Source organism: Bombina bombina, chromosome 1 (assembly GCF_027579735.1).
Source record: "Bombina bombina isolate aBomBom1 chromosome 1, aBomBom1.pri, whole genome shotgun sequence".
NCBI lineage: Eukaryota > Metazoa > Chordata > Amphibia > Anura > Bombinatoridae > Bombina > Bombina bombina.
In genome coordinates, this window is record NC_069499.1 from 1,433,492,970 (window position 1) to 1,433,518,987 (window position 26,018).

Here is a 26,018-nt window from a genome sequence, read left to right on the forward strand (position 1 = left end):
AGGAGGTGAGATTACCGATCAATATCTTGGAACTCCGTGCAGTTTTCAGAGCTCTTCAGTTTTGGCCTCTTCTGAAGAGAGAATCGTTCATTTGTTTTCAGACAGACAATGTCACAACTGTGGCATACATCAATCATCAAGGAGGGACTCACAGTCCTCTGGCTATGAAAGAAGTATCTCGAATTTTGGTTTGGGCGGAATCCAGCTCCTGTCTAATCTCTGCGGTTCATATCCCAGGTGTAGACAATTGGGAAGCGGATTATCTCAGTCGCCAAACGTTGCATCCGGGCGAATGGTCTCTTCACCCAGAGGTATTTCTTCAGATTGTTCAATTGTGGGGGCTTCCAGAGATAGATCTGATGGCCTCTCATCTAAACAAGAAACTTCCCAGGTATCTGTCCAGATCCCGGGATCCTCAGGCGGAGGCAGTGGATGCATTATCACTTCCTTGGAAGTATCATCCTGCCTATATCTTTCCGCCTCTAGTTCTTCTTCCAAGAGTAATCGCCAAGATTCTGAGGGAATGCTCGTTTGTTCTGCTAATAGCTCCGGCATGGCCTCACAGGTTTTGGTATGCGGATCTTGTCCGGATGGCATCTTGCCAGCCATGGACTCTTCCGTTAAGACCAGACCTTCTGTCACAAGGTCCTTTTTTCCATCCGGATCTGAAATCCTTAAATTTAAAGGTATGGAGATTGAACGCTTGATTCTTGGTCATAGAGGTTTCTCTGACTCCGTGATTAATACTATGTTACAGGCTCGTAAATCTGTATCTCGAGAGATATATTATAGAGTCTGGAAGACTTATATTTCTTGGTGTCTTTCTCATCATTTTTCTTGGCATTCTTTTAGAATACCGAGAATTTTACAGTTTCTTCAGGATGGTTTAGATAAGGGTTTGTCCGCAAGTTCTTTGAAAGGACAAATCTCCGCTCTTTCTGTTCTTTTTCACAGAAAGATTGCTATTCTTCCTGATATTCATTGTTTTGTACAAGCTTTGGTTCGTATAAAACCTGTCATTAAGTCAATTTCTCGTCCTTGGAGTTTGAATTTGGTTCTGGGAGCTCTTCAAGCTCCTCCGTTTGAACCTATGCATTCATTGGACATTAAATTACTTTCTTGGAAAGTTTTGTTCCTTTTGGCCATCTCTTCTGCTAGAAGAGTTTCTGAATTATCTGCTCTTTCGTGTGAGTCTCCTTTTCTGATTTTTCATCAGGATAAGGCGGTGTTGCGAACTTCTTTTGAATTTTTACCTAAAGTTGTGAATTCCAACAACATTAGTAGAGAAATTGTGGTTCCTTCATTATGTCCTAATCCTAAGAATTCTAAGGAGAAATCATTGCATTCTTTGGATGTTGTTAGAGCTTTGAAATATTATGTTGAAGCTACGAAATCTTTCCGTAAGACTTCTAGTCTATTTGTTATCTTTTCCGGTTCTAGGAAAGGCCAGAAAGCTTCTGCCATTTCTTTGGCATCTTGGTTGAAATCTTTAATTCATCTTGCCTATGTTGAGTCGGGTAAAATTCCGCCTCAAAGAATTACAGCTCATTCTACTAGGTCAGTATCTACTTCCTGGGCGTTTAGGAATGAAGCTTCGGTTGACCAGATCTGCAAAGCAGCAACTTGGTCCTCTTTGCATACTTTTACTAAATTCTACCATTTTGATGTATTTTCTTCTTCTGAAGCAGTTTTTGGTAGAAAAGTTCTTCAGGCAGCGGTTTCAGTTTGAATCTTCTGCTTATGTTTTTTGTTAAACTTTATTTTGGGTGTGGATTATTTTCAGCAGGAATTGGCTGTCTTTATTTTATCCCTCCCTCTCTAGTGACTCTTGTGTGGAAAGATCCACATCTTGGGTAGTCATTATCCCATACGTCACTAGCTCATGGACTCTTGTTAATTACATGAAAGAAAACATAATTTATGTAAGAACTTACCTGATAAATTCATTTCTTTCATATTAACAAGAGTCCATGAGGCCCACCCTTTTTTGTGGTGGTTATGATTTTTTTGTATAAAGCACAATTATTCCAATTCCTTATTTTATATGCTTCGCACTTTTTTTCTTATCACCCCACTTCTTGGCTATTCGTTAAACTGATTTGTGGGTGTGGTGAGGGGTGTATTTATAGGCATTTTAAGGTTTGGGAAACTTTGCCCCTCCTGGTAGGAATGTATATCCCATACGTCACTAGCTCATGGACTCTTGTTAATATGAAAGAAATGAATTTATCAGGTAAGTTCTTACATAAATTATGTTTTTTGGCGCAAAACGTCAAAAAATTACGTAAACACGAACAACTTCCGGCGACAAGTATGACGCCGGAAATGACAAAGAAATTTTTTGCGCCAAAAAAGTCTGCGCCAAAAATGACGCAATAAAATGAAGCATTTTCAGCCCCCGCGAGCCTAACAGCCCACAGGGAAAAAACAGAATTTATGTTTACCTGATAAATTACTTTCTCCAACGGTGTGTCCGGTCCACGGCGTCATCCTTACTTGTGGGATATTCTCTTCCCCAACAGGAAATGGCAAAGAGCCCAGCAAAGCTGGTCACATGATCCCTCCTAGGCTCCGCCTTCCCCAGTCATTCGACCGACGTAAAGGAGGAATATTTGCATAGGAGAAATCATATGATACCGTGGTGACTGTAGTTAGAGAAATTAAATCATCAGACCTGATTAAAAAACCAGGGCGGGCTGTGGACCGGACACACCGTTGGAGAAAGTAATTTATCAGGTAAACATAAATTCTGTTTTCTCCAACATAGGTGTGTCCGGTCCACGGCGTCATCCTTATTTGTGGGAACCAATACCAAAGCTTTAGGACACGGATGATGGGAGGGAGCAAATCAGGTCACCTAGATGGAAGGCACCACGGCTTGCAAAACTTTTCTCCCAAAAATAGCCTCAGAAGAAGCAAAAGTATCAAATTTGTAAAATTTGGTAAAAGTGTGCAGTGAAGACCAAGTCGCTGCCTTACATATCTGATCAACAGAAGCCTCGTTCTTGAAGGCCCATGTGGAAGCCACAGCCCTAGTGGAATGAGCTGTGATTCTTTCAGGAGGCTGCCGTCCGGCAGTCTCATAAGCCAATCTGATGATGCTTTTAAGCCAAAAAGAGAGAGAGGTAGAAGTTGCTTTTTGACCTCTCCTTTTACCAGAATAAACAACAAACAAGGAAGATGTTTGTCTGAAATCCTTTGTAGCCTCTAAATAGAATTTTAGAGCACGAACTACATCCAAATTGTGCAACAAACGTTCCTTCTTTGAAACTGGATTCGGACACAAAGAAGGCACAACTATCTCCTGGTTAATATTTTTATTAGAAACCACTTTCGGAAGAAAACCAGGCTTAGTACGCAAAACCACCTTATCTGCATGGAACACCAGATAAGGAGGAGAACACTGCAGAGCAGATAACTCTGAAACTCTTCTAGCAGAAGAAATTGCAACCAAAAATAAAACTTTCCAAGATAATAACTTAATATCTACGGAATGTAAGGGTTCAAACGGAACCCCTTGAAGAACTGAAAGAACTAAATTGAGACTCCAAGGAGGAGCCAAAGGTTTGTAAACAGGCTTGATTCTAACCAGAGCCTGAACAAAAGCCTGAACATCTGGCACAGCCGCCAGCTTCTTGTGAAGTAAAACAGATAAAGCAGAAATCTGTCCTTCAAAGAACTTGCAGATAATCCTTTCTCCAAACCCTCTTGTAGAAAGGATAGAATCTTAGGAATTTTTACCCTGTTCCATGGGAATCCTTTCGATTCGCACCAACAGATATATTTCTTCCATACTTTATGGTAAATTTTCCTAGTTACAGGCTTTCTAGCCTGAATAAGAGTATCAATGACAGAATCTGAGAACCCACGCTTTGATAAAATCAAGCGTTCAATCTCCAAGCAGTCAGTTGGAGTGATGCCAGATTCGGATGTTCGAACGGACCTTGAACAAGAAGGTCCCGTCTCAAAGGTAGCTTCCATGGTGGAGCTGATGACATATTCACCAGGTCTGCATACCAAGTTCTGCGTGGCCACGCAGGAGCTATCAAGATCACCGAAGCCCTCTCTTGATTGATCCTGGCTACCAGCCTGGGAATGAGAGGAAACGGTGGGAACACATAAGCTAGGTTGAAGGTCCAGGGCGCTACTAGTGCATCTACTAGAGTCGCCTTGGGATCCCTGGATCTGGACCCGTAGCAAGGAACCTTGAAGTTCTGACGAGACGCCATCAGATCCATGTCTGGAATGCCCCATAATTGAGTTATTTGGGCAAAGATTTCCGGATGGAGTTCCCACTCCCCCGGATGAAATGTCTGACGACTCAGAAAATCCGCTTCCCAATTTTCCACTCCTGGGATGTGGATTGCAGACAAGTGGCAGGAGTGAAGCTCCGCCCATTGAATTACTTTGGTCACTTCTTCCATCGCCAGGGAACTCCTTGTTCCCCCCTGATGGTTGATATATGCAACAGTCGTCATGTTGTCTGATTGAAACCTTATGAATTTGGCCTTTGCTAGTTGAGGCCAAGCCTTGAGAGCATTGAATATCGCTCTCAGTTCCAGAATGTTTATCGGGAGAAGAGATTCTTCCCGAGACCATAGACCCTGAGCCTTCAGGTGTTTCCAGACCGCGCCCCAGCCCACCAGGCTGGCGTCGGTCGTTACAATGACCCACTCTGGTCTTCTGAAGCTCATCCCTTGGGACAGGTTGTCCAGGGTCAGCCACCAACGGAGTGAATCTCTGGTCCTCTGATCTACTTGGATCGTCGGGGACAAATCTGTATAATCCCCATTCCACTGTCTGAGCATGCACAGTTGTAATGGTCTTAGATGAATTCGCGCAAAAGGAACTATGTCCATTGCCGCAACCATCAAACCTATTACTTCCATGCACTGAAAAAAAAACACCAAAAAACTCTGAGCCATCTCCGTGGAGATGTTGCCTGTGCAACGGCAAAGAGAATGACTGGGGAAGGCGGAGCCTAGGAGGGATCATGTGACCAGCTTTGCTGGGCTCTTTGCCATTTCCTGTTGGGGAAGAGAATATCCCACAAGTAAGGATGACGCCGTGGACCGGACACACCTATGTTGGAGAAAAGTCAATTTTTAAGGTAAGAAAAAATGATTTAATTCATATGCATTATCCCAAATAATGAAACTGACTGTCTGAAATAAGGAATATTGAACATCCTGAATCAAGGCAAATAAATGTTTAAACACATATATTTAGAACTTTATATAAAAGTGCCCAACCATAGCTTAGAGTGTCACAAAAAAATAAGGCTTACTTACCCCAGGACACTCATCTACATGTAGTAGAAAGCCAAACCAGTACTGAAACGAGAATCAGTAGAGGTAATGGTATATAAGAGTATATTGTCGATCTGAAAAGGGAGGTAAGAGATGAATCTCTACGACCGATAACAGAGAACCTATGAAATAGATCCCGTAGGAGACCATTGAATTCAAATAGGCAATACTCTCTTCACATCCCTCTGACATTCACTGCACACAGAGGAAAACCGGGCTCCAGCCTGCTGCGAAGCGCATATCAACGTAGAACCTAGCACAAACTTACTTCACCACCGCCATGGGAGGCAAAGTTTGTAAAACTGATTTGTGGGTGTGGTGAGGGGTGTATTTATAGACATTTTGAGGTTTGGGAAACTTTGCCCCTCCTGGTAGGAATGTATATCCCATACGTCACTAGCTCATGGACTCTAGCTAATTACATGAAAGAAACATATAAAGCAAAATTATCAAATTCCTTAAATGACAGTTTAAGGAATGGGAAAAAATGCCAATGAACAAGCCTCTAGCAACCAGAAGCAATGAAAAATGAGACTGAAATACTGTGAAAAAAGGTGGAGACAAGAATGACACCCACATTTTTTGGAGACAAGAATGACACCCACATTTTTTGGCGCCAAAAATGACACCCACATTATTGGCGCTAAGTACAACGCCTATATTTTTTGGCGCCAAGTATGACGCCACATCCGGTGACGCCGACAAAAACGACGCCCACATTTTTGGCGCAAAAAAACGTCTGAACAGAAATACGTCAAAAAAATGACGCAACCACGAAAAACTTCCGCCGTCAATTAGGGCGCTGGAAATGACAAAATTTTTGCCCCAAAAAAGTCTGCGCCAAAAATAACGCAATAAATTGAAGCATTTTCAGCCCCCGCGAGCCTAACAGCCCACAGTGAAAAAAGTCAATTGAAAAATTTTTAAGGTAAGAAAAAATAATCATTCATATGCATTATCCCAAATAATGAAACTGACTGTCTGAAATAAGGAATACTGATTACCCTGAATCATGGCAAATATAAGTTTAAACACATATATTTAGAACTTATAAATAAAGTGCCCAAACATAGCTTTAGAGTGTCATAATAAGACTTACTTACCCCAAGACACTCATCTACATATAGTAGATAGCCAAACCAGTACTGAAACGAGAATCGGTAGAGGTAATGGTATATAAGAGAATATCGTCGATCTGAAAAGGGAGGTAGGAGAAGAAATCTCTACGACCGATAACAGAGAACCTATGAAATAGATCCCCTAGAGGAAGACCATTGTATTCAAATAGGCAATACTCTCTTCACATCCCTCTGACATTCACTGCACTCTGAGAGGAAAACCGGGCTCCAGCCTGCTGCGAAGCGCATATCAATGAAGAATCTAGCACAAACTTACTTCACCACCTCCACGGGAGGCAAAGTTTGTAAAACTGAATTGTGGGTGTGGTGAGGGGTGTATTTATAGGCATTTTGAGGTTTGGGAAACTTTGCCCCTCCTGGTAGGAATGTATATCCCATACATCACTAGCTCATGGACTCTTGCTAATTACATGAAAGAAATATGCAGTATGAATCAAAATAGGTTCCATAAGTGGAACTAAAGAAATACCCTGAGGTATTACAATATACAAAGTAGTTCCCAGAACTTATGCAAAAACGTTTCAAAGGAAGAACCACAATCAGAAAGAATTTGTCTATAAAGGTAAAATATAGGAACTAGCGGTAGACCTTGAGCTAGGAATAAGAAGAAAAGCATCCTTCAAAACTATTGTGAACATAAATTAAACCTATTTAACTATCGTAAAATGGACCCAACAGAATCCATCTGGAAAGTAGAAAAAGTTTTGAAATCCAAAATAGGCCATAAAGTTCCCCGTTTCGTAAGAATTGGATTTAAATCCTAGATCTTATTCCAAAAACTGGAGCTAGCACTATTATCTCCTAAGTTACAAGACAATGGCCGAGAGAAAATAAATGCTGTCTCGATAGATCTTTCAGAAAAAAAAAAACATTATAACTTTAAATCACAGGAAAAGTTAGCCTGGCCCTATACTGTAATAATAGGCAAATATGACTAAAATCCAAAAATTCTGTATATAGTGTGACTAAGCCTTTGAGAAAAGAATAACTTACCATGTAGCAGAATAGAATCTGGATTGGAAATTCAAGATATTTGTACGAAGGAGGATCCAAAATAGTTTGGCTTTAATCCAAATACTAGACTTTTAAATAGTTCTGGAAACATCTAGAGCTTGTGAAAATGAGCAAACTAAATCTTTACACAGGCAAAAAATAAAATAAAGTCTACCAATAAGACCATGTCTGCTGACCATGAAAAGAGCTAGAGAGTTCTTCTGGGTGAACTGCAAAGGTCAGAAAGTAGTATTAAAATGAATGAGTGCAATTACATTGCGAAAGAATTTATTGATTTACAAGATTCAAAAGATTTTGAAAATCTTTAACAACAGAACTTCCAAAATTAAAGTAGACACAAAGTAAACATAATGCAATTACCTCAGCTATGTAAAAGCTGTTGAAAACAGAGAACCAGCTTATAGAAAACAATATACTCTTTCTAATGAAAGAAACCACATTTTTAACCATAGGGTCACTGAAATGAACTATCCTCAAGGGAAATAGTAAATCATATGGCTATAGTGGTAATTTTCATATCTGCCTTATAAAAAAAATTCACAAAGCTCTACAATATAAGCCAATAAAGAGAACATCTTAAAAAAAAAAAAGTCAGAAAACTGAGTAAGGTCTTAGCTTGGCCTATTGTTCAAAAGGAATTGTAGGAGCTGAGGACACCCTTTAAAGCCCTTTTTAAAGGCATCAACGGTTAAATATCCAAGCTGATATGGGTATTGAAACAGTAGCAGCAGGATTGTACAGCCTAAGCCTTACCAGTAAGCTGCATATAGGCATCTTGCATATCTGTATCAGGATTATTTGCCGATTATCATAAAAAAAAAAAACATACCTACGGAAGACAAAAATGACGAGTTTGTGTGAATATGTGAAAACCTTCCTTACATGGACTGATCTGTTGAAGAATCAGTAACCACAAAAATGAAACGGTAGAAAGATCAGATAAATCCATGTGCTAACTGAGAGGAGGCTTTGTGATCTTTACTGTAGAAATTGTAGAATGCAGAAGTCTTACGATTCTGGATCCAAATCTGTAGGACTCCCTTGTACAAAAGAACAAAGGGAGTCTAGGATCATTTAGAGAAATAGCATTAGTTAAAAAGCATAAACAAATCCTACATAATTGCAAAGCTGAAGTTATAAAATAATATATTTAAGCAAATACACACTTAAATGAACAAAATAAGTGAAGAGTGGATCTAAAGGAACTATATGTATATAAATAGGGACAGTTATAGTATGCCCTATAACGTACATAGAAAAACATAGAAAAAATACAATACAAGCCCACCCAAGTAACTTTATTGTGCAATATAATATACACAACAGTAAATGTTGCAATATGTAAAAGGGACTTTTAACACTTAGAAAAATATTGTAAGGGAGAAATAGGAGTATAAAAGCCCTCTGCAATTTAAAAAGAATAATTTTAAATATATAAAACAAAATATACAAAAAAATTTACAACATACATATGGCTCTTAAAAGTAGTAACTTACCCCCTTTACTGCAGGAAGTGCACAGGAAAAAAGGACTGCTATAAAATAAAACAAACTGGGACTCAGCGCAAAGGGGACAGTTCAAACAGTAGGAAAACAACCTGCTGTTGAACTGCGTTGTTTAACTACCAAATAAACTAAATGTAAACTGTAAAAAAAAAAAAAAAAAAAAAAAAAAAAAAAAAAAAAAAAAAAAAACAGGAGAAAAACTAAAAGCGCAAAAGAAAAATAAGAAAAAAAAGATGGCGCACTAAACTATTTAGTAAAATATACATACATTTAAAAAGGGGTTGTTATGTGTGTTCCAAAAAATGCAAAGCATGTAAACCTTGCCCGGTAATCGCTATCAAACTCCCAGAGCGTGCTATAAATTTTAGGAGGGCGGCCGCATAGCACTGATGGGAATAAAACAGCTGATGTGTGCTAAAAAAAAATGTGAGTGTGCAAAGAAATAAAATTACAGAGTACCTCTCAAACAAGATAAAAATCTCCCATACACATACACACATATACATACACAAACACACACTAGACTAATATGAGAAGTAGTCTAGAAAAGTAGTAATGTCTGTATATGAGATGTTTCCCCTGGCTATGATGTACCTCAAAATCGGTGTGCCTGTTAATAGCCTGTGGGCTTGGTGAGCTCATGAAATGGCTGCAAAAAAACATAATTTATGTAAGAACTTACCTGATAAATTAATTTCTTTCATATTGGCAAGAGTCCATGAGCTAGTGACGTATGGGTTATACAATCCGACCAGGAGGGGTAAAGTTTCCCAAACCTCAAAATGTCTATAAATACACTCCTCACCACACCCACAATTCAGTTTAACGAAATACACTCCTCACCACACCCACAATTCAGTTTAACGAAAAGCCAAGTAGTGGAGTGATAAAGAAAGGAGTAAAAAGCAAAAGGAATTTGGAAATAATTGTGCTTAAAACAAAAAAAAAATCATAACCACCATAAAAAGGGTGGGCCTCATGCACTCTTGCCAATATGAAAGAAATTAATTTATCAGGTAAGTTCTTACATAAATTATGTTTTCTTTCATGTAAGTGGCAAGAGTCCATGAGCTAGTGACGTATGGGATATCAAATACCCAAGAAGTGGAACTCCACGCAAGAGTCACTAGTTAGGGTGGGATAAAAAATAAAAGACAGCCATTTTCCGCTGAAAAAATAATCCACAACCCAAATTATAAATTTTATTCTTAATGATAAGAAAACTTAAAACATCAGCAGAAGAATCAAACTGAAACAGCTGCCTGAAGAACTTTTCTACAAAAAACTGCTTTTGAAGAAGCAAATACATCAAAACGGTAGAATTTAGTAAATATATGCAAAGAAGACCAAGTTGCTGCATTGCAAATCTGATCAACAGAAGCTTCATTCTTAAAAGCCCACAAAGTGGAGACTGAGCTAGTAGAATGAGCTGTAATTCTCTGAGGCGGGATCTTACCCGACTCCAAATAAGCTTGCCGAATCAAAAGCTTTAACCAAGAAGCCAAGGAAATAGCAGAAGCTTTCTGACCTTTCCTAGGACCAGAAAATAAAACGAATAGACTAGAAGTCTTTCTGAAATCTTTAGTAGCTTCAACATAATATTTCAAAGCTCTTACCACATCCAAAGAATGAAAGGATCTTTTCAAAGAATTCTTTGGATTAGGACACAAAGAAGGGACAACAATTTCCGCAAAACCGCCTTATCCTGATGAAAAATCACAAAAGGAGATTCACAAGAAAGAGCAGATAGCTCAGAAACTCTTCTAGCAGAAGAGATAGCCAAAAGGAACAACACTTTCCAAGAAAGTAGTTTAATGTCCAAATAATGCATAGGCTCAAATGGAGGAGCCTGTAACGCCTTCAAAACCAAATTGAGACTCCAAGGAGGAGAAATTGATTTAATGACAGGCTTAATCAGGGATTAAGCCCATACAAGTATCCGAGATACTTCTTTCATAGCCTGAGGACTGAGAGTCCCACCTTGATGATTGACATATGCCACGGTTGTGACATTGTCTGTATGAAAGCAAATAAATTATTCTCTCTTCAGAAGAGGCCAGAACTGAAGAGCTCTGAAAATTGCACGGAGTTCCAAAATGTTGATTGGTAATCTCGCCTCCTGAGATTCCCAAACCCCCTGCGTTGTCAGAGATCCCCATACAGCTCCCCAACCTGAAAGACTCGCATCTGTTGAGATCACAGTCCAGGTTGGACGAACAAAGGAGGCCCCTTGAACTAAACGATGGTGATCCAACCACCAAGTCAGAGAAGATCGAACATTGGGATTTAAGGATATTAATTGTGATATCTTTGTATAATCCCTGCACCATTGGTTCAGCATACAAAGCTGGAGAGGTCTCATGTGAAAACGAGCAAAGGGGATCGCGTCCGATGCAGCAGTCATGAGACCTAGAATTTCCATGCACAAAGCTAACGAAGGGAATAATTGAGACTGAAGGTTTCGATGAGCTGAAACCAATTTCAGACGTCTCTTTTCTGTTAGAGACAAAGTTATGAACAATGAATCTATTTGGAAACCCAAAAAGGTTACCCTTGTCTGAGGAAACAAGGAACTCTTTGGTAAATTGATCCTCCAACCATGTCTTTGAAGAAGCAACACAAGTTGATTCATGTGAGATTCTGCAGAATGTAAAGACTGAGCAAGTACCAAGATATCGTCCAAATAAGGAAATTCCGCAATACCCTGCTCTCTGATTACAGAGAGAAGGGCACCGAGAACCTTTGAAAAATCCTTGGAGCTGTTGCTAGGCCAAAAGGAAGAGCAACAAACTGGTAATGCTTGTCTAGAAAAGAGAATCTCAGGAACTGATAGTGGTCCGGATGAATTGGAATATGAAGATATGCATCCTGTAAGTCTATTGTGGACATATAATGCTTTTGCTGAACAAAAGGCAGAATAGTCCTTATAGTCACCATCTTGAATGTTGGTATCCTTACATAACGATTCAATATTTTTAGATCCAGAACTGGTCTGAAAGAATTCTCTTTCTTTGGTACAATGAACAGATTTGAATAAAACCCCAGGCTCCTTTCCAGAACTGGAACTGGCACAATTACCCCAGCTGACTACAGGTCTGAAACACATTTCAGAAACGCCTGAGCCTTTACTGGGTTTACTGGAAAGCGTGAGAAAAAATCTTCTCACAGGCGGTCTTACCTTGAAACCTATTCTGTACCCTTGAGAAACAATGTTCTGAATCCAAAGATTTTGAATCGAATTGATCCAAACATCTTTGAAAAAAACGTAACCTGCCCCCTACCAGCTGTGCTGGAATGAGGGCTGCACCTTCATGCAGACTTGGGAGCTGGTTTTGATTTTCTAAAAGGCTTGGATTTATTCCAGACTGGAGAAGGTTTCCAAACGGATACTGTTCCTTTAGGGGAAGGGTCAGGCTTCTGTTCCTTATTCTTACGAAAGGAACGAAAACGATTAGCAGCCCTATATTTACCCTTAAGATTTTTTATCCTGAGGCTCTTCTAGCTAAAATAGCTAAAGACATATACCTGACATCAATCCTAATGATATAAAAAATGGCATCACAAATAAAGTTATTAGCATGTTGAAGAAGTTTAACAATGCTATAAGCATTATGGTCTGACACCTGTTGCGCTAAAGCCTCCAACCAGAAGGTGGAAGCCGCAGCAACATCAGCCAAAGAAATAGCAGGTCTAAGAAGATTATCTGAACATAAATAAGCCTTCCTTAGAAAGGATTCAAGCTTCCTATCTAAATGATCCTTAAAAGAAGTACTATCTGCCGTAGGAATAGTAGTACATTTAGCAAGAGTAGAGATAGCCCCATCAACTTTGGGGATTTTCTCCCAAAACTCTAATCTATCAGATGGCAAAGGGTACAATTTCTAAAACCTTGGAGAAGGAGTAAATGAAGTACCCAGACTATTCCATTCCCTAGAAATTACTTCTGAAATAGCATCAGGAACTGGAAAAACTTCTGGAATAACTACATGAGGTTTAAAAACCGAATTTAAACGCTTATTAGTTTTAATATCAAGAGGACTAGACTGCTCCATATCTAATGCAATCAACACTTCTTTCAGTAAAGAACGAATAAACTCCATCTTAAAAAATATGAAGATTTATCAGTGTCAATATCTGAGGCAGAATCTTCTGAACCAGATAGATCCTCATCAGAGATAGAGAAGTCAGAATGATGGCGGTCATTTAAAAATTCATCTGAAATATGAGAAGTTTTATAAGACCTTTTACGTTTACTAGAAGGAGGTATAACAGACACAGCCTTCCGAATAGAATTAGAAACAAATTCTTTTACATTAACAGGAACATCCTGAACATTAGATGTTGAAGGAACAACAACAGGTAATGGATTATTACGAATGGAAATATTATCCGCGTTTGATTGTGTTAGTTGTCATGATAAACTAACTACAGCCGGAGGAACAGTAGAACCAACATCAGGCAGCGTCTTTCCAGAAGTAGATTCTGATCCAGGGTCAGGTAGTGACATCTTGCAATATGTAATAGAAAAAACAACATATAAAGCAAAATTATCAAATTCCTTAAATGACAGTTTCAGGAATGGGAAAAAATGCAAAACAAAACAAGCCTCTAGAAACCAGAAGCAACTAAAAAGTAAAATAATGTGAAAAACTGGTGCCAAGTATGACGCCCACATTTTTGGGCGCCAAAAAACGTCTACAACAAACACGAGTCAAAAATGACGCAACTACGTGAAATGACGTCATTCTCGCGCCAAAAATGACGCAATAAATTCTAGCATTTTCTGCACCCGCGAGCCTAACAGCACGCAATTTAGAAGAAAAAAGTCAATCGAAAATTTTAAGTTAAGAATTTTTTTTTAATTCATATGCATTTTCCAAAAAAATGAAACTGACAGTCTGAAAGAAGGAACACTGATTGACCTGAATCATGGCAAATATAAGTTTAAAACATATATTTAGAACTTTACATATAAAGTGTCAAACCATAGCTTAGAGTGTCATAAATAAACTAAGACTTACTTACCCTAAGACACTCATCTACATATATTAGATAGCCAAACCAGTACTGAAACGAGAATAAGTAGAGGTAATGGTATATAAGAGTATATCGTCGATCTGAAAAGGGAGGTAGGAGAAGAAATCTCTACGACAGATAACAGAGAACCTATGAAATAGATCCCCTAGAGGAAGACCATGGTATTCAAATAGGCAATACTCTCTTCTACACCCCTCTGACATTCACTGCACTCTGAGAGGAAAACCGGGCTAGCCTGCTGCGAAGCGCATATCAATGTAGAAATCTAGCACAAACTTACTTCACCACCTCCACGGGAGGCAAAGTTTGTAAAAACTGATTTGTGGGTGTGGTGAGGGGTGTATTTATAGGCATTTTGAGATTTGGGAAACTTTGCCCCTCCTAGTAGGAATGTATATCCCATACGTCACTAGCTCATAGACTCTTGCCAATTACATGAAAGAAAATGGACCTTGAGACAGTAGGTCTGGCCTTAACGGAAGTGGCCAAGCTTGGCAACTGGACATCTGAACAAGATCCGCATACCAAAACCTGAGAGGCCATGCTGGAGCCACCAGCAAAACAAACGATTGTTCCTGAATGATTTTGGAAATCAGTCTTGGAGGAAGAACTAGAGGCGGGAAGATGAAAGCAGAATGATAATTCCATATAATGGTTAGTGCATCCACAGCTTCCGCCTGAACATCCCTGGACCTGGACAGGTATCTGGGAAGTTTCTTGTTTAGATGAGAGGCCATGAGATCTATCTCTGGAAGACCCCACATCTGAACAATCTGAGAAAACACATCTGGATGGAGAGACCACTCTCCTGGATGTAAAGTCTGATGACTGATATAATCCGCTTCCCAATTGTCTACCCCTGGGATATGCACCGCAGAGATTAGACAGGAGCTAGATTCCGCCCAAGCAAGTATCCGAGATACTTCTTTCATGGCTTGAGGACTGTGAGTTCCACCCTGATGATTGACATAAGCCATAGTTGTGATATTGTCTGTCTGGAAGCAAATGAATGGTTCTCCCTTCAAGAGGCCAAAACTGAAGAGCTCTGAAAACTGCACGGAGTTCTAAAATATTGATTGGTAATCTCGCCTCTTGAGATTCCCAAACTGCTCCCCAACCCGAAAGACTTGCATCTGTAGTTATCACAGTCCAGGTTGGTCGAACAAAACTAAACGTTGGTGATTTAACCACCAAGTCGGAGAGTGTTGAACATTGGGATTTAAGGATATTAACTGTGATATCCTTGTATAATCCCTGCACCATTGATTCAGCATACAAAGCTGAAGAGGTCTCAAGTGAAAACGAGCAAAAGCAATCGCATCCGATGCATCAGTCATGAGGCCTAAAACTTCCATGCACAAAGCCACTGAAGGGAATGACAGACTGAAGGTGCCAAAAAGCTGCAACCAATTTCAAACGTCTCTCGTCTGTTAGAGACAGAATCATGGACACGGAATCTATCTGGAAACCTAAAAAGGTGACCCTTGTCTGAAGAATCAAAAAAACTTTTTGGTAAATTGATCCTCCAACCATGTTTTTGAAGAAACAACACTAGTTGATTTGTGTGAGATTCTGCAGAACGTAAAGACGGAGCTAGTACCAAGATATCGCCCAAATAAGGAAACACCGCAATACCCTGCTCTCTGATTACAAAGAGTAGGGTACCTAGAACCTTTGAAAAGATTCTTGGAGCTGTTGCTAGGTCAAATGGAAGAGCAACATATTGATAATGCTTGTCTAGAAAAGAGAATCTCAGGAACTGAAAATGTTCTGGGTGAATCAGAATATGAAGGTATGCATCCTGCAAGTCTATTGTAGACATATAATGTCCTTGCTGAACAAAAGGCAGAATTGTCCTTATAGTCACCATCTTGAAAGTTGGTACTCTTACATAACGATTCAAAATTTTCAGATCCAGAACTGGTCTGAAAGAATTTTCATTCTTTGGGACAATGAATAGATTTGAATAAAACCCAAAACCTTGTTCCTGAAAAGGAACTGGCATGATTACCCCTGAAGACTCCAGGTCTGAAACACACTTCAGGAAAGCCTGAGCTTTTACTGGATTTGCTGTGATACGTGAGAGAAAAAATCTTCTCACAGGAGGTCTTACTCTGAATCCTAATCAATACCCTTGAGAGACAATGCTCTGAATCAATCGATTTTGGACAGAATGTATCCAAAAATCCTTGAAAAACCTTAGTCTGCTCCCTACCAGCTGAGCTGGAATGAGGGCCGCACCTTCATGCGGATTTAGGAGCTGACTTTGGTTTCATAAATGGCTTGGATTTATTCCAATTTGAGGAAGGCTTCCAATTGGAAACAGATTCCTTGGGGGGAAGGTTTAGATTTTTGTTCTTTATTCTGACGAAAGCGATTAGAAGCCTTAGATTTACCCTTAGGTTTTTTTATCCTGAGGCAAAAAAACTCCCTTTCCGACAGTAACGGTTGAAATAATAGAATCCATCTGAGAACCAAATAAAATTATAACCTTGGAAAGAAAGAGATGGCAATCTAGACTTAGATGTCATATCAGCATTGCAAGATTTAAGCCACAAAGCTCTTCTAGATAAAATAGCTAAAGACATGGATCTAACATCAATTTTTATAATATCAAAAATGGCATCACAAATAAAAAGATTAGCATATTGCAGTAAGCGAATAATGCTAGATATATCAGAATCCAATTCTTGTTACGCCAAATTCTCCAACCAGAAAGTTGATGCAGCCGCAACATCAGCCAAAGAAATTGCAGGTCTAAGAAGATGACCTGAATATAAATAGGCTTTCCTTAGATAAGATTCAAGCTTCCTATCTAAAGGATCCTTAAAGGAAGTACTATCTTCCATAGGAATAGTGGTACGTTTAGCAAGAGTAGAAATAGCCCCATCAACTTTGGGGATCTTTTCCCAAAACTCTATAAAATTTGCTGGTAAAGGATACAACTTTTAAAACCTTGAAGAAGGAATAAAATAAGTACCTGGCTTATTCCATTCCTTAGAAATCATATCAGAAATAGCCTCAGGAATAAAAAAAAAAAAACAGGTGGTCAAGAGGACTGGTTACCTCAATATCCAAAGTAATTAACACTTCTCTCAATAAAAAACGCATAAACTCTATTTTAAATAAATAAGTAGATTTGTCAGTGTCAATATCTGAGGAAGAATCTTCTGTATCAGATAGATCCTCATCAGAGGAGGATAAATTATTATGTTGTTGGTCATTTGAAATTTCATCAACTGAATGAGAAGTTTTAAAAGACCTTTTACGTTTATTAGAAGGTAGAAATGCAGACAAAGCCTTCTGAATAGAATCAGAAACAAATACTTTAAAATCCATAGGTATATCATGTACATTAGAAGTTGAAGGAACTGCAACTGGCAATGTACTATTACTGATGGACACACTATCTACATGTAAAAGTTTATCATGACAACTATTACAAATGACATTCAGAGAAATAATTTCCACAATCTTACAACAAATGCACTTAGCTTTGGTAGAACTGATGCCAGGCAGCAAAGTTCCGGCAGATACTTCTGAGGCAGGGTCAGATTGAGACATCTTGCAGAATGTAAAAGAAAAAACAACATATAAAGCAAAATTATCACTTTCCTTATATGACAGTTTCAGGAATGGGAAAAAAATGCAAATAGCATAGGCCTCTGACATAGAGAAAGGCAAGAGGCAAACGTCAATTGGGTATAAAATAATGAAAAAGTTTGGCGCCAAGTATGACGCACAACGTAACTGAAATTTTTTTGGCTCTAACAATAACCGGAAATGACACACTCGCGTCACTAACGACGCAACCGTGTGTAGGGCTTTGGCGTCAACTACGAAGTTGCGTCACGGACGTATTCCTCGCGCCAAAAATTACGCAATAAAGTTTAGCATTTGACGCACTCGCGGGCCTAATACCACCCACAATTTTGCAAGAAAAAAAGTAGTCTATTAGAAAAAAAGACTAAACCCCAGGTAAGAAAAAAATTTCTTCAAATGTTTATTTTCCCCAAATATGAAACTGACAGTCTGCACAAGGAAATACATGAACCGGACTCATGGCAAATATAAGTACAATACATATATTTAGAACTTTATATAAATGCATAAAGTGCCAAACCATAGCTAGGGTGCCTTAGGTAATAAAAAACATACTTACCAAAAGACACCCATCCAAATATAGCAGATAGCCAAACCAGTACTGAAACAGTTATCAGTAGAGGTAATGGTCAATTGAGAGTATATCGTCGATCTGAAAAGGGAGGTAGGAGATGAATCTCTATGACCGCTAACAGAGAACCTATGAAATAGACCCCCGTTAGGGAAATCATCGTATTCAATAAGTGATACTCCCTTCACGTCCCTCTGACATTCGCTGTACTCAGAGGAATCTGGCTTCAACAATGCTGAGAAGCACATATCAACATAGAAATCTTAGCACAAACTTACTTCACCACCTCCATAGGAGGCAAAGTTTGTAAAACTGAATTTTGGGTGTGGTGAGGGGTGTATTTATAGGCATTTTGAGGTTTGGGAAACTTTGCCCTCTCCTGGTAGGATTGTATATCCCATATGTCACTAGCTCATGGACTCTTGCCAATTACATGAAAGAAACAACTGCTTCCAGTAGAGAGCCCATCCAGTTCTGTGACAGAAAAAGCAGAGAATATCACAGAGTACAACGGCAAGCCAACAGGACGGGGTAAGGAACACCTGTAATAGGATAGTGATAAACTCCCCTCTATGTAAATCCAGGGTTCCTGAGGGGGAGAAAGTGTCTCACATAAGTCTGAGAACCCCTGCTCATGAAGAAATTGGAGCACCTCATTTGTTCAGATACCAGAGAGGTGAGAGTGTTTAAAAGCTTGTGGAATGTTGGGCATCTTTGTCTCCTCTTAGTAGCCAGGAGTTGAATCCCAGGAGTAATGGCCCATGGACTCTCACCACTTTGTGATTTAGATTTTACACACACACACACACACATATACATATATATATATATATATATATATATATATATATATACATACACACACATATATATATATATATATATATATATATATATATATATATATATATATAAAATCAAAAGTTAGTTAAGCACTCCAGGTATCCTTTTGCGTTATTCCAAAATGCCCTGGGTGCACAACTAGTAGTCATACAGTATCATAAAATAGAAGGCACTCACTGGGTCTTAATAAAAAGACAATTTAATGCAAATATAACGTTTCGGGGTCTCCCCCGTTGTCAAATAAACATACCATATGATTATTTGACAATGGGGGGACCCCGAAACGTTATATTTGCATTAAATTGTCTTTTTATTAAGACCCAGTGAGTGCCTTCTATTTTTTAAATATATATATATATATATATATATATATATATATATATATATATATATATATATATATATATATATATATATATATATATATATATATATATATATATATATATAAATAATAATCGAAAATTGTTCTGGTATCTTAATTGCTGTTCTTTTCCACAATTGGAGTAATCTTATTAGAGTTCTACAGCATATCTATTCATATATGTAGATAGGTGAAAGGATGTCTCCTTACCAGATGTTACCCCAATCGTATGAGGTAAGGTATGATCATATAGGGAGTGTCTTCGTCTTGTCTCTGTGACCACTGGTCCAGGTGTCACAGGTGTATAGGTCCAAGCCGGGGGAGCGTGTTTCCCTCTCAGGATCCGTCTCTTATAGTATATATGATCTTTGCCCGGTAGATACTTTTCCAATAGTTGGAGTCTCAGTGACTCGTGGGAGTATGGTACTTCGATTAGGATCTCTCAGGCTCTCATATTCTCACTCAGCCTCCTCACTTGTCCTCTTTTGCTGCTGCTCCTGACTGTCACAACAGTCAAACCTGCTGTCTCTGTTGCTGCCTGCTCTGGCAACATTTTCTCACTGTCCCACTGAAAGTCACAACACACTCCTCCAGTGAATTCCTGGGTCTCCAGACACAGATATTTAACTGTGTGTATATAAAGCCAGAAAACCTCATCCCATGCAGTCTGGATGAGAGCTTGGCCTGGAGCGGGCAGTGACAAGGAGACCCAGGAATTTACTGGAGGAGATCATATATACTAAGATCATATATACTATAGAGACGGATCCTGAGAGGGAAACACGCTCCCCCGGCTTGGACCTATACACCTGTGACACCTGGACCAGTGGTCACAGAGACAAGACAAAGACACTCCCTATATGATCATACCTTACCTCATACGATTGGGGTAACATCTGGTAAGGAGACATCCTTTCACCTATCTACATATATGAATAGATATGCTGTAGAACTCTAATAAGATTACTCCAATTTTGGAAAAGAACAGCAATTAAGATACCAGAACAATTTTCTATTCCGAATGTTTACCTAATCACATATCATTGTGTTATTTACTCTGTATTTTGCTGCGCTGCACTACCCAGATATATTCTCTCTCATTAATTCATTGTTCTCACCCATTGTGTTAGGGGTACACAATTCCTCTGGTTCAGCTGCACAATACTACACATAAATATTGGATATCTACAGACATAATTTGTTCAATCTACACTAGTTCATAGATCTCTTATTCAATATCTACTATAAGACCTTATAGAGCGCTGGTCACCTACACCCTTGTTTTATTTATTTATATATATATATATATATATATATATATATTTATATTATTTTTTGAGGTGGTACAACTTCTGCCATCTTTCACAGCAGGGGGCTGCAAAATATATTAAGCATTGCTAATAACTTTTCTCAAAGTTACAGCGCACAATATATTAATTAAAGGGACAATACACATACAAAATAATTTTATATAATTCTACACTATGTGCAGAATTACATAACATTATTTTGTATGTTTACTGTCCCTTTAATAATCAGTGAGTACCGACCGGCAGCATTTTTTACATTAATTGAGAGTTTTATAATTATCAGCACTGGAAATGCACCAGACCTCAAGGCTAACCTTGCTACAAATCTTTTCTTGAACTATAATTCCCTAGGTTCATCAAGTCCTGGTTTAAGAAGCATATTTAGTAATCTGTGCAGAGATTACAAACATGCTATTTCATGAAGCCTACTAACTAAAGAAAGACTACTCTCTCTACAAAGAAAGTTGTCCCTTTAGTAAACAAAATTATGGGTCTTAATTATAAAGATGAGTGGTCTCCCTCTCTGTATATAAAACTTTTTACTGTATTTTTAAAGTTAGTCTTGTATGCCAGAAAGGCTACAACATTCTCAAAAAAAAAAAAAAGTGTCTAACCTGTCTCTACAACCATCCGTGCAGTCACAGCCAACTAGGTATTCCCAGCCAGTGTTGATGAAGACTCCCTTGCCTGGAATCCTCTCTTTGCTATATGCAACCTGTGGAGGTGGTGTTCTATCTATCTCATTAACACAGGAGAGAGGCACATCCTCTCTGCCATAGGTGATATCTGGAATGTAGTAGAAAGGCTTCTGTGGTTGGAACTTGCGATCCACCAGTACATATGGATCAAGGCAGAACATCTCCAGGAACAGCGCATCACAGTCTGTTTCAAATATGTAGCGTTCAATCTCTAGCATTGTTCGCAAGCTCAATCCACAAGGTGACTTGTAAAGTACGTGGAATCCCATTTTACGGTTTACCCGGCGGCGTGCTGTCATCCTACGAAAGTCATAAAGCAGGGGTACCAGCATGGGATTTTTGCCCCGATGATTCATTGGACGTATGCGAGACAGACATGTATAGCTGCAGATATGAGGGAGATAGAAGAGCTTTTCCATGGGCGCCTTGTAGTTTGTTTCTGCAGGTAATCGGTCAATTGATATTATCTGGTATGGCTTGTCAAGACTGATGGTGCCTGTTAAAGGATTCACAGTACCTATTGTGTTGATTGTACCCAATGTGCTGATGGTTCCCAAAGCATTGACTGTACTCAGTGTTCCAACAGTACCCAAAGTGCTTACAAGCCTGCAAAGATAGGAGTCATTGTAAAAATAAAACATTATAAAAAGTAATTGGCCTACAATCCTTAAATATTCTGTAGTTTAAACAGTTTGCTCACATTTTAACATCAACTTTAATATTCTAGGGCATGAAAATTAATATATGTCAATATGACATATTTCTGGCAATTAAAACAAAATGTATGTTGTTTCTGAAAAGGGACATGAAATCCAAACATTTTTCTTATGATTCAGAAAGAACATAAAAACAATCCAAATTTACTTCTATTACCTAATCTCTTGGTATCCTTTACTGAAAAAACAAATTATGCTTACTTGATAATTTTATTTCCATCGAGGGGAGGAGAGTCCACGGCTTCATTCATTACTAGTGGGAAATTAAGAACCTGGCCACCAGGAGGAGGCAAAGACACCCCAGCCAAAGGCTTAAATACCTCCCCCACTCCCCGCATCCCCCAGTCATTCTGCAGAGGGAACAAGGAACAGTAGGAGAAACATTAGGGTATAAATGGTGCCAGAAGAGATTAAATTTAGGTCCGCCCAACTGAGATACGGGCGGGGCCGTGGACTCTCCTCCCCTCGATGGAAATAAAATTATCATCAGGTAAGCCTAATTTATGTTTTCCATCTAAAGGGGAGGAGAGTCCACGGCTTTATTCATTACTAGTGGGAACATATACCCAAGCTTTAGAGGACACTGAATGAAACTGGGAGGGTAAAATGCGGACCCTTAATCTGATGGCACAACAGCCTGTAGAACCTCTCGCAGAAGCAAAAACGTCAAATTTGTAAAACTTAGTGAAGGCATGCAAGGAGGACCAGGTAGCTGCCTTGCAAATCTGCTCCATAGAAGCCTCATTCTTGAAGCCCCAAGATGAAGCTACCGCTCTAGTGGAACGAGCCGTAATCCCCTGAGGAGGTTTATGTGCCGCTGTCTCATAGGCCAAGCGGATCAGGCTCCTCAGCCAAAAAGACAAAGGAGCAGAAGCTCTCTGACCCCTGCGCTTCCCTGAATACACGACAAAAAGAGTGTTAGATTGTCTGTAATCCCTTGTGGCCTGAAGATAAAATTTCTAGGCATGAACTGCGTTCAGATTATGAAGTAACCTCTCCTTAGGAGAAGAAGGATTAGGACATAAAGGAGGAACAACTATCTCCTGATTGATGTTGCGGGTGGGCACCACCTTGGGGAGAAACCCAAAACCAGTGCGAAGAACAGCGTTATCCGCATGAAAAATCCAGATAAGGGGGATCATATTGCAAGGCCGCCAGCTCAGAGACTCTGCGTGCCAATGCAATGGCCAACAGAAAGAGAACCTTCCTTGATAGAATTTTTATGTCAAGAGAATGCATAGGTTCAAACGGAACCTTCTGCAAGACCTTAAGTACCAAGTTTAAGCTCCAAAGGGGGAGCAGACTGCTTAAAGACAGGCCTGATTTGAGATAGAGCCTGAACAAAGCATTGTATGTCAGGGAGATCAGCGAGTCTCATGTGTAACAGAACAGATAAAGCCGAAATTTGCCCCTTTAGGGAACTAGCGGCGAGACCCTTCTCCAATCCTCCTTGAAGAAAGGACAAAATCCTGGATGCCCTCACCCTGTGCCAAGGGTAGTCATAAGTCTCACACCAGGACAAGTCCTCCACACCTTATGATAGATGCAACGAGTGACCGGCTTTCTTGCCTGAACTAGGCCAAGACTAGGCGTTCAATCTCCTTGCAGTCAGCCTCAGAGAATCGAGATTTTGATGTTGAAAAGGACCCTGTTCCAGCAGATCCCTGAGAAAGGGTAACCTCCATGGCGGAGAGGATGACATCCCCACCAGATCCGCGAACCACGTCCTCCTTGGCCACGAAGGAGCAATCAGAATGGAGGATGCTCTCTACTACTTTATACGCGCCACTACACGAGGAAGAAGCGGTAACGGAGGGAATATGTATACTAGACCGAACCCCCAAGGCATCGCCAATTTGTATTAGCTCCACCTGGGGGTCCCTCAACCTCGATCCGTATCGGGGAAGCTTGCAGTTCAATCTGGACGCCATGAGATCAATCTCTGGCGTCCCCCATCTGATACAGATCTCCGCAAACACTTTGGGGTGAAGAGACCATTCTCCCGGGTGAAAAGTCTGCCTGCTGAGAAAATCCGCCTCCCAGTTGTCCACATCCGGGATGTGGATCGCAGAGAGCGAACAGTTGTGGGTCTCCGCCCACTCCAGTATCCGAGACACCTCCCTCATTGCCAGGGAGCTCCTCTTAACTCCTGGTGGTTGATGTAAGCCACAAGATGATATTGTCGTCTGGAACCTGATAAAGCTTAAGTCTCTCAGATGAGATCGTTCGAAGCTCTAGACTATTTATAGGAAGAAGGGACTCTAAGTGAGACCACTTCCCCTGTGCCATCCTGGCCCTACAAATAGCTCCCCATTGCGCCAGACTCGCGTCCGTGGTAACAATCTCCCAGAACGGTCTCAGGAAGGATGTCCCCATGGACAGGTGATCCGGACGGATCCACCAGGAGAGGTAAATGCGAGTCAGTGCATCCATATGTATCAGCTGCGACAGATCAGAATGATCACTGTTCCAATGCCTCAACATGCACCATTACCATTGAAGAGGTCTGAGATGAAACCTGGTGAATAGAATGATGTCCATGCTGGAAACCATGAGCCCAATCATTTCCATGCACTGAGCTACGGACTGTCTCGCTGTAGACTGAAGGGCAAGACAGGTGGACGCCATCTTCGCATGCCGCTTGTCCGTGAGAAAGATCTTCATGGACACCGAGTCTATGATCGTGCCCAAGAACTCCACTCTGGTAGTGGGAGCCAGAGAACTCTTCTAGAAATTGATCTTCCAACAGTGAGATTGAAGTAACTGCAGCAGGACCCTAGTGTGGACCTCTGCTAGATTGTATGACGACGCCTGAACCAGAATATCGTCCAGATAGGGCGCCACCGCGATGCTCTGAGAACTGGCGACTGCTAGAAGGGCCCCCAGGACCTTGGTAAAGACTCTCTGGGCCGTCACCAGACCAAAGGGGAGGGCCACGAACTGGAAATGCTGATCCAGAAAGGCAAATCTGAGTTACTTGACATGGTCCCTGTGAATCAGAAAATTAAGGTAGGCATCCCTCAAATCTATAGAGGTCATTAGCTGTCCCTCTAGGACTAGGGGAAAATGGATCTGATTGTTTCCATTTTGAACGATGGAACGGACAGAAAATTGTTTAAACATTTCAGGTCCAGAATCGGGCGAAGCGTGCCCTCCTTTGGGACCACAAACAAATTGGAGTAATACCGTAGACCCCTTTCTGTCTGGGGTACTGGTACGATAACCCCTAGAGCAGAGAAACCCCCCACACAACCCAGAAAGGCCTCTCTTTTTTTCAGCCTTGAAGACAAGTTTGACAGAAGGAATCTACCCCTGGGTGGAGAGGACTTTAACCCTATCCTGTAGGCCCTGGGCAACCACCTACAGAACCCACGGGTCCTGAACATCCTGCAACCAGGCGTCTAAAAACGAAAACAATCTGCCCCCCACTCGGTCCGAAGACCAGTCGGGGGCCGCCCCTTCATGCAGACTTAGTCTCGGCGGGCTTCTTGTGCTGCTTAGACTTGTTCCAAGCTTGAGCAGGCTTCCAGGCACCCTTGGATTGGTCCGCTTGCGCGGTGGGCTGAGTGCGTTGTGCCTTATTCCCGCAAAAGGGACGAAAATTAGCACTCAGACTTCGCCTTCTTATCCTGGGAAATGAAGGCACCCTTGCCTCCTGTAACCGTGGATATGATAGAGTCCAGACGTGGACCGAACAGGATCTTGCCCTTGAAAGGCAAAGACAACAGCCTCGTCTTAGAGGTCATGTCCGCCGACCAAGATTTTAGCCACAGAGCTCAGCGTGCTAGAACCGAAAAACCTGACACCTTGGCATTCAGGCGGATAATCTGCATATTAGCATCACAAATGAAAGAATTGGCCACTTTTAAAGCCTTAATCTTTTCCTGCACCTCTTCGAAAGAGGGTTCA

General features: G+C 40.3%; 1 protein-coding gene across 1 annotated transcript in view; it reads right to left on the bottom strand.

Moving 5' to 3' along the window:
* Nucleotides 1-26,018, bottom strand: part of SETDB1 (SET domain bifurcated histone lysine methyltransferase 1) — a 475,933-nt gene that overhangs the window by 364,137 nt on the left and 85,778 nt on the right. The window contains exon 13 of the mRNA XM_053705493.1: nt 21,310-21,999. Within this exon, the coding sequence (XP_053561468.1) occupies nt 21,310-21,999 (690 nt within the window). The remainder of the gene's footprint in view (nt 1-21,309; nt 22,000-26,018) is intronic.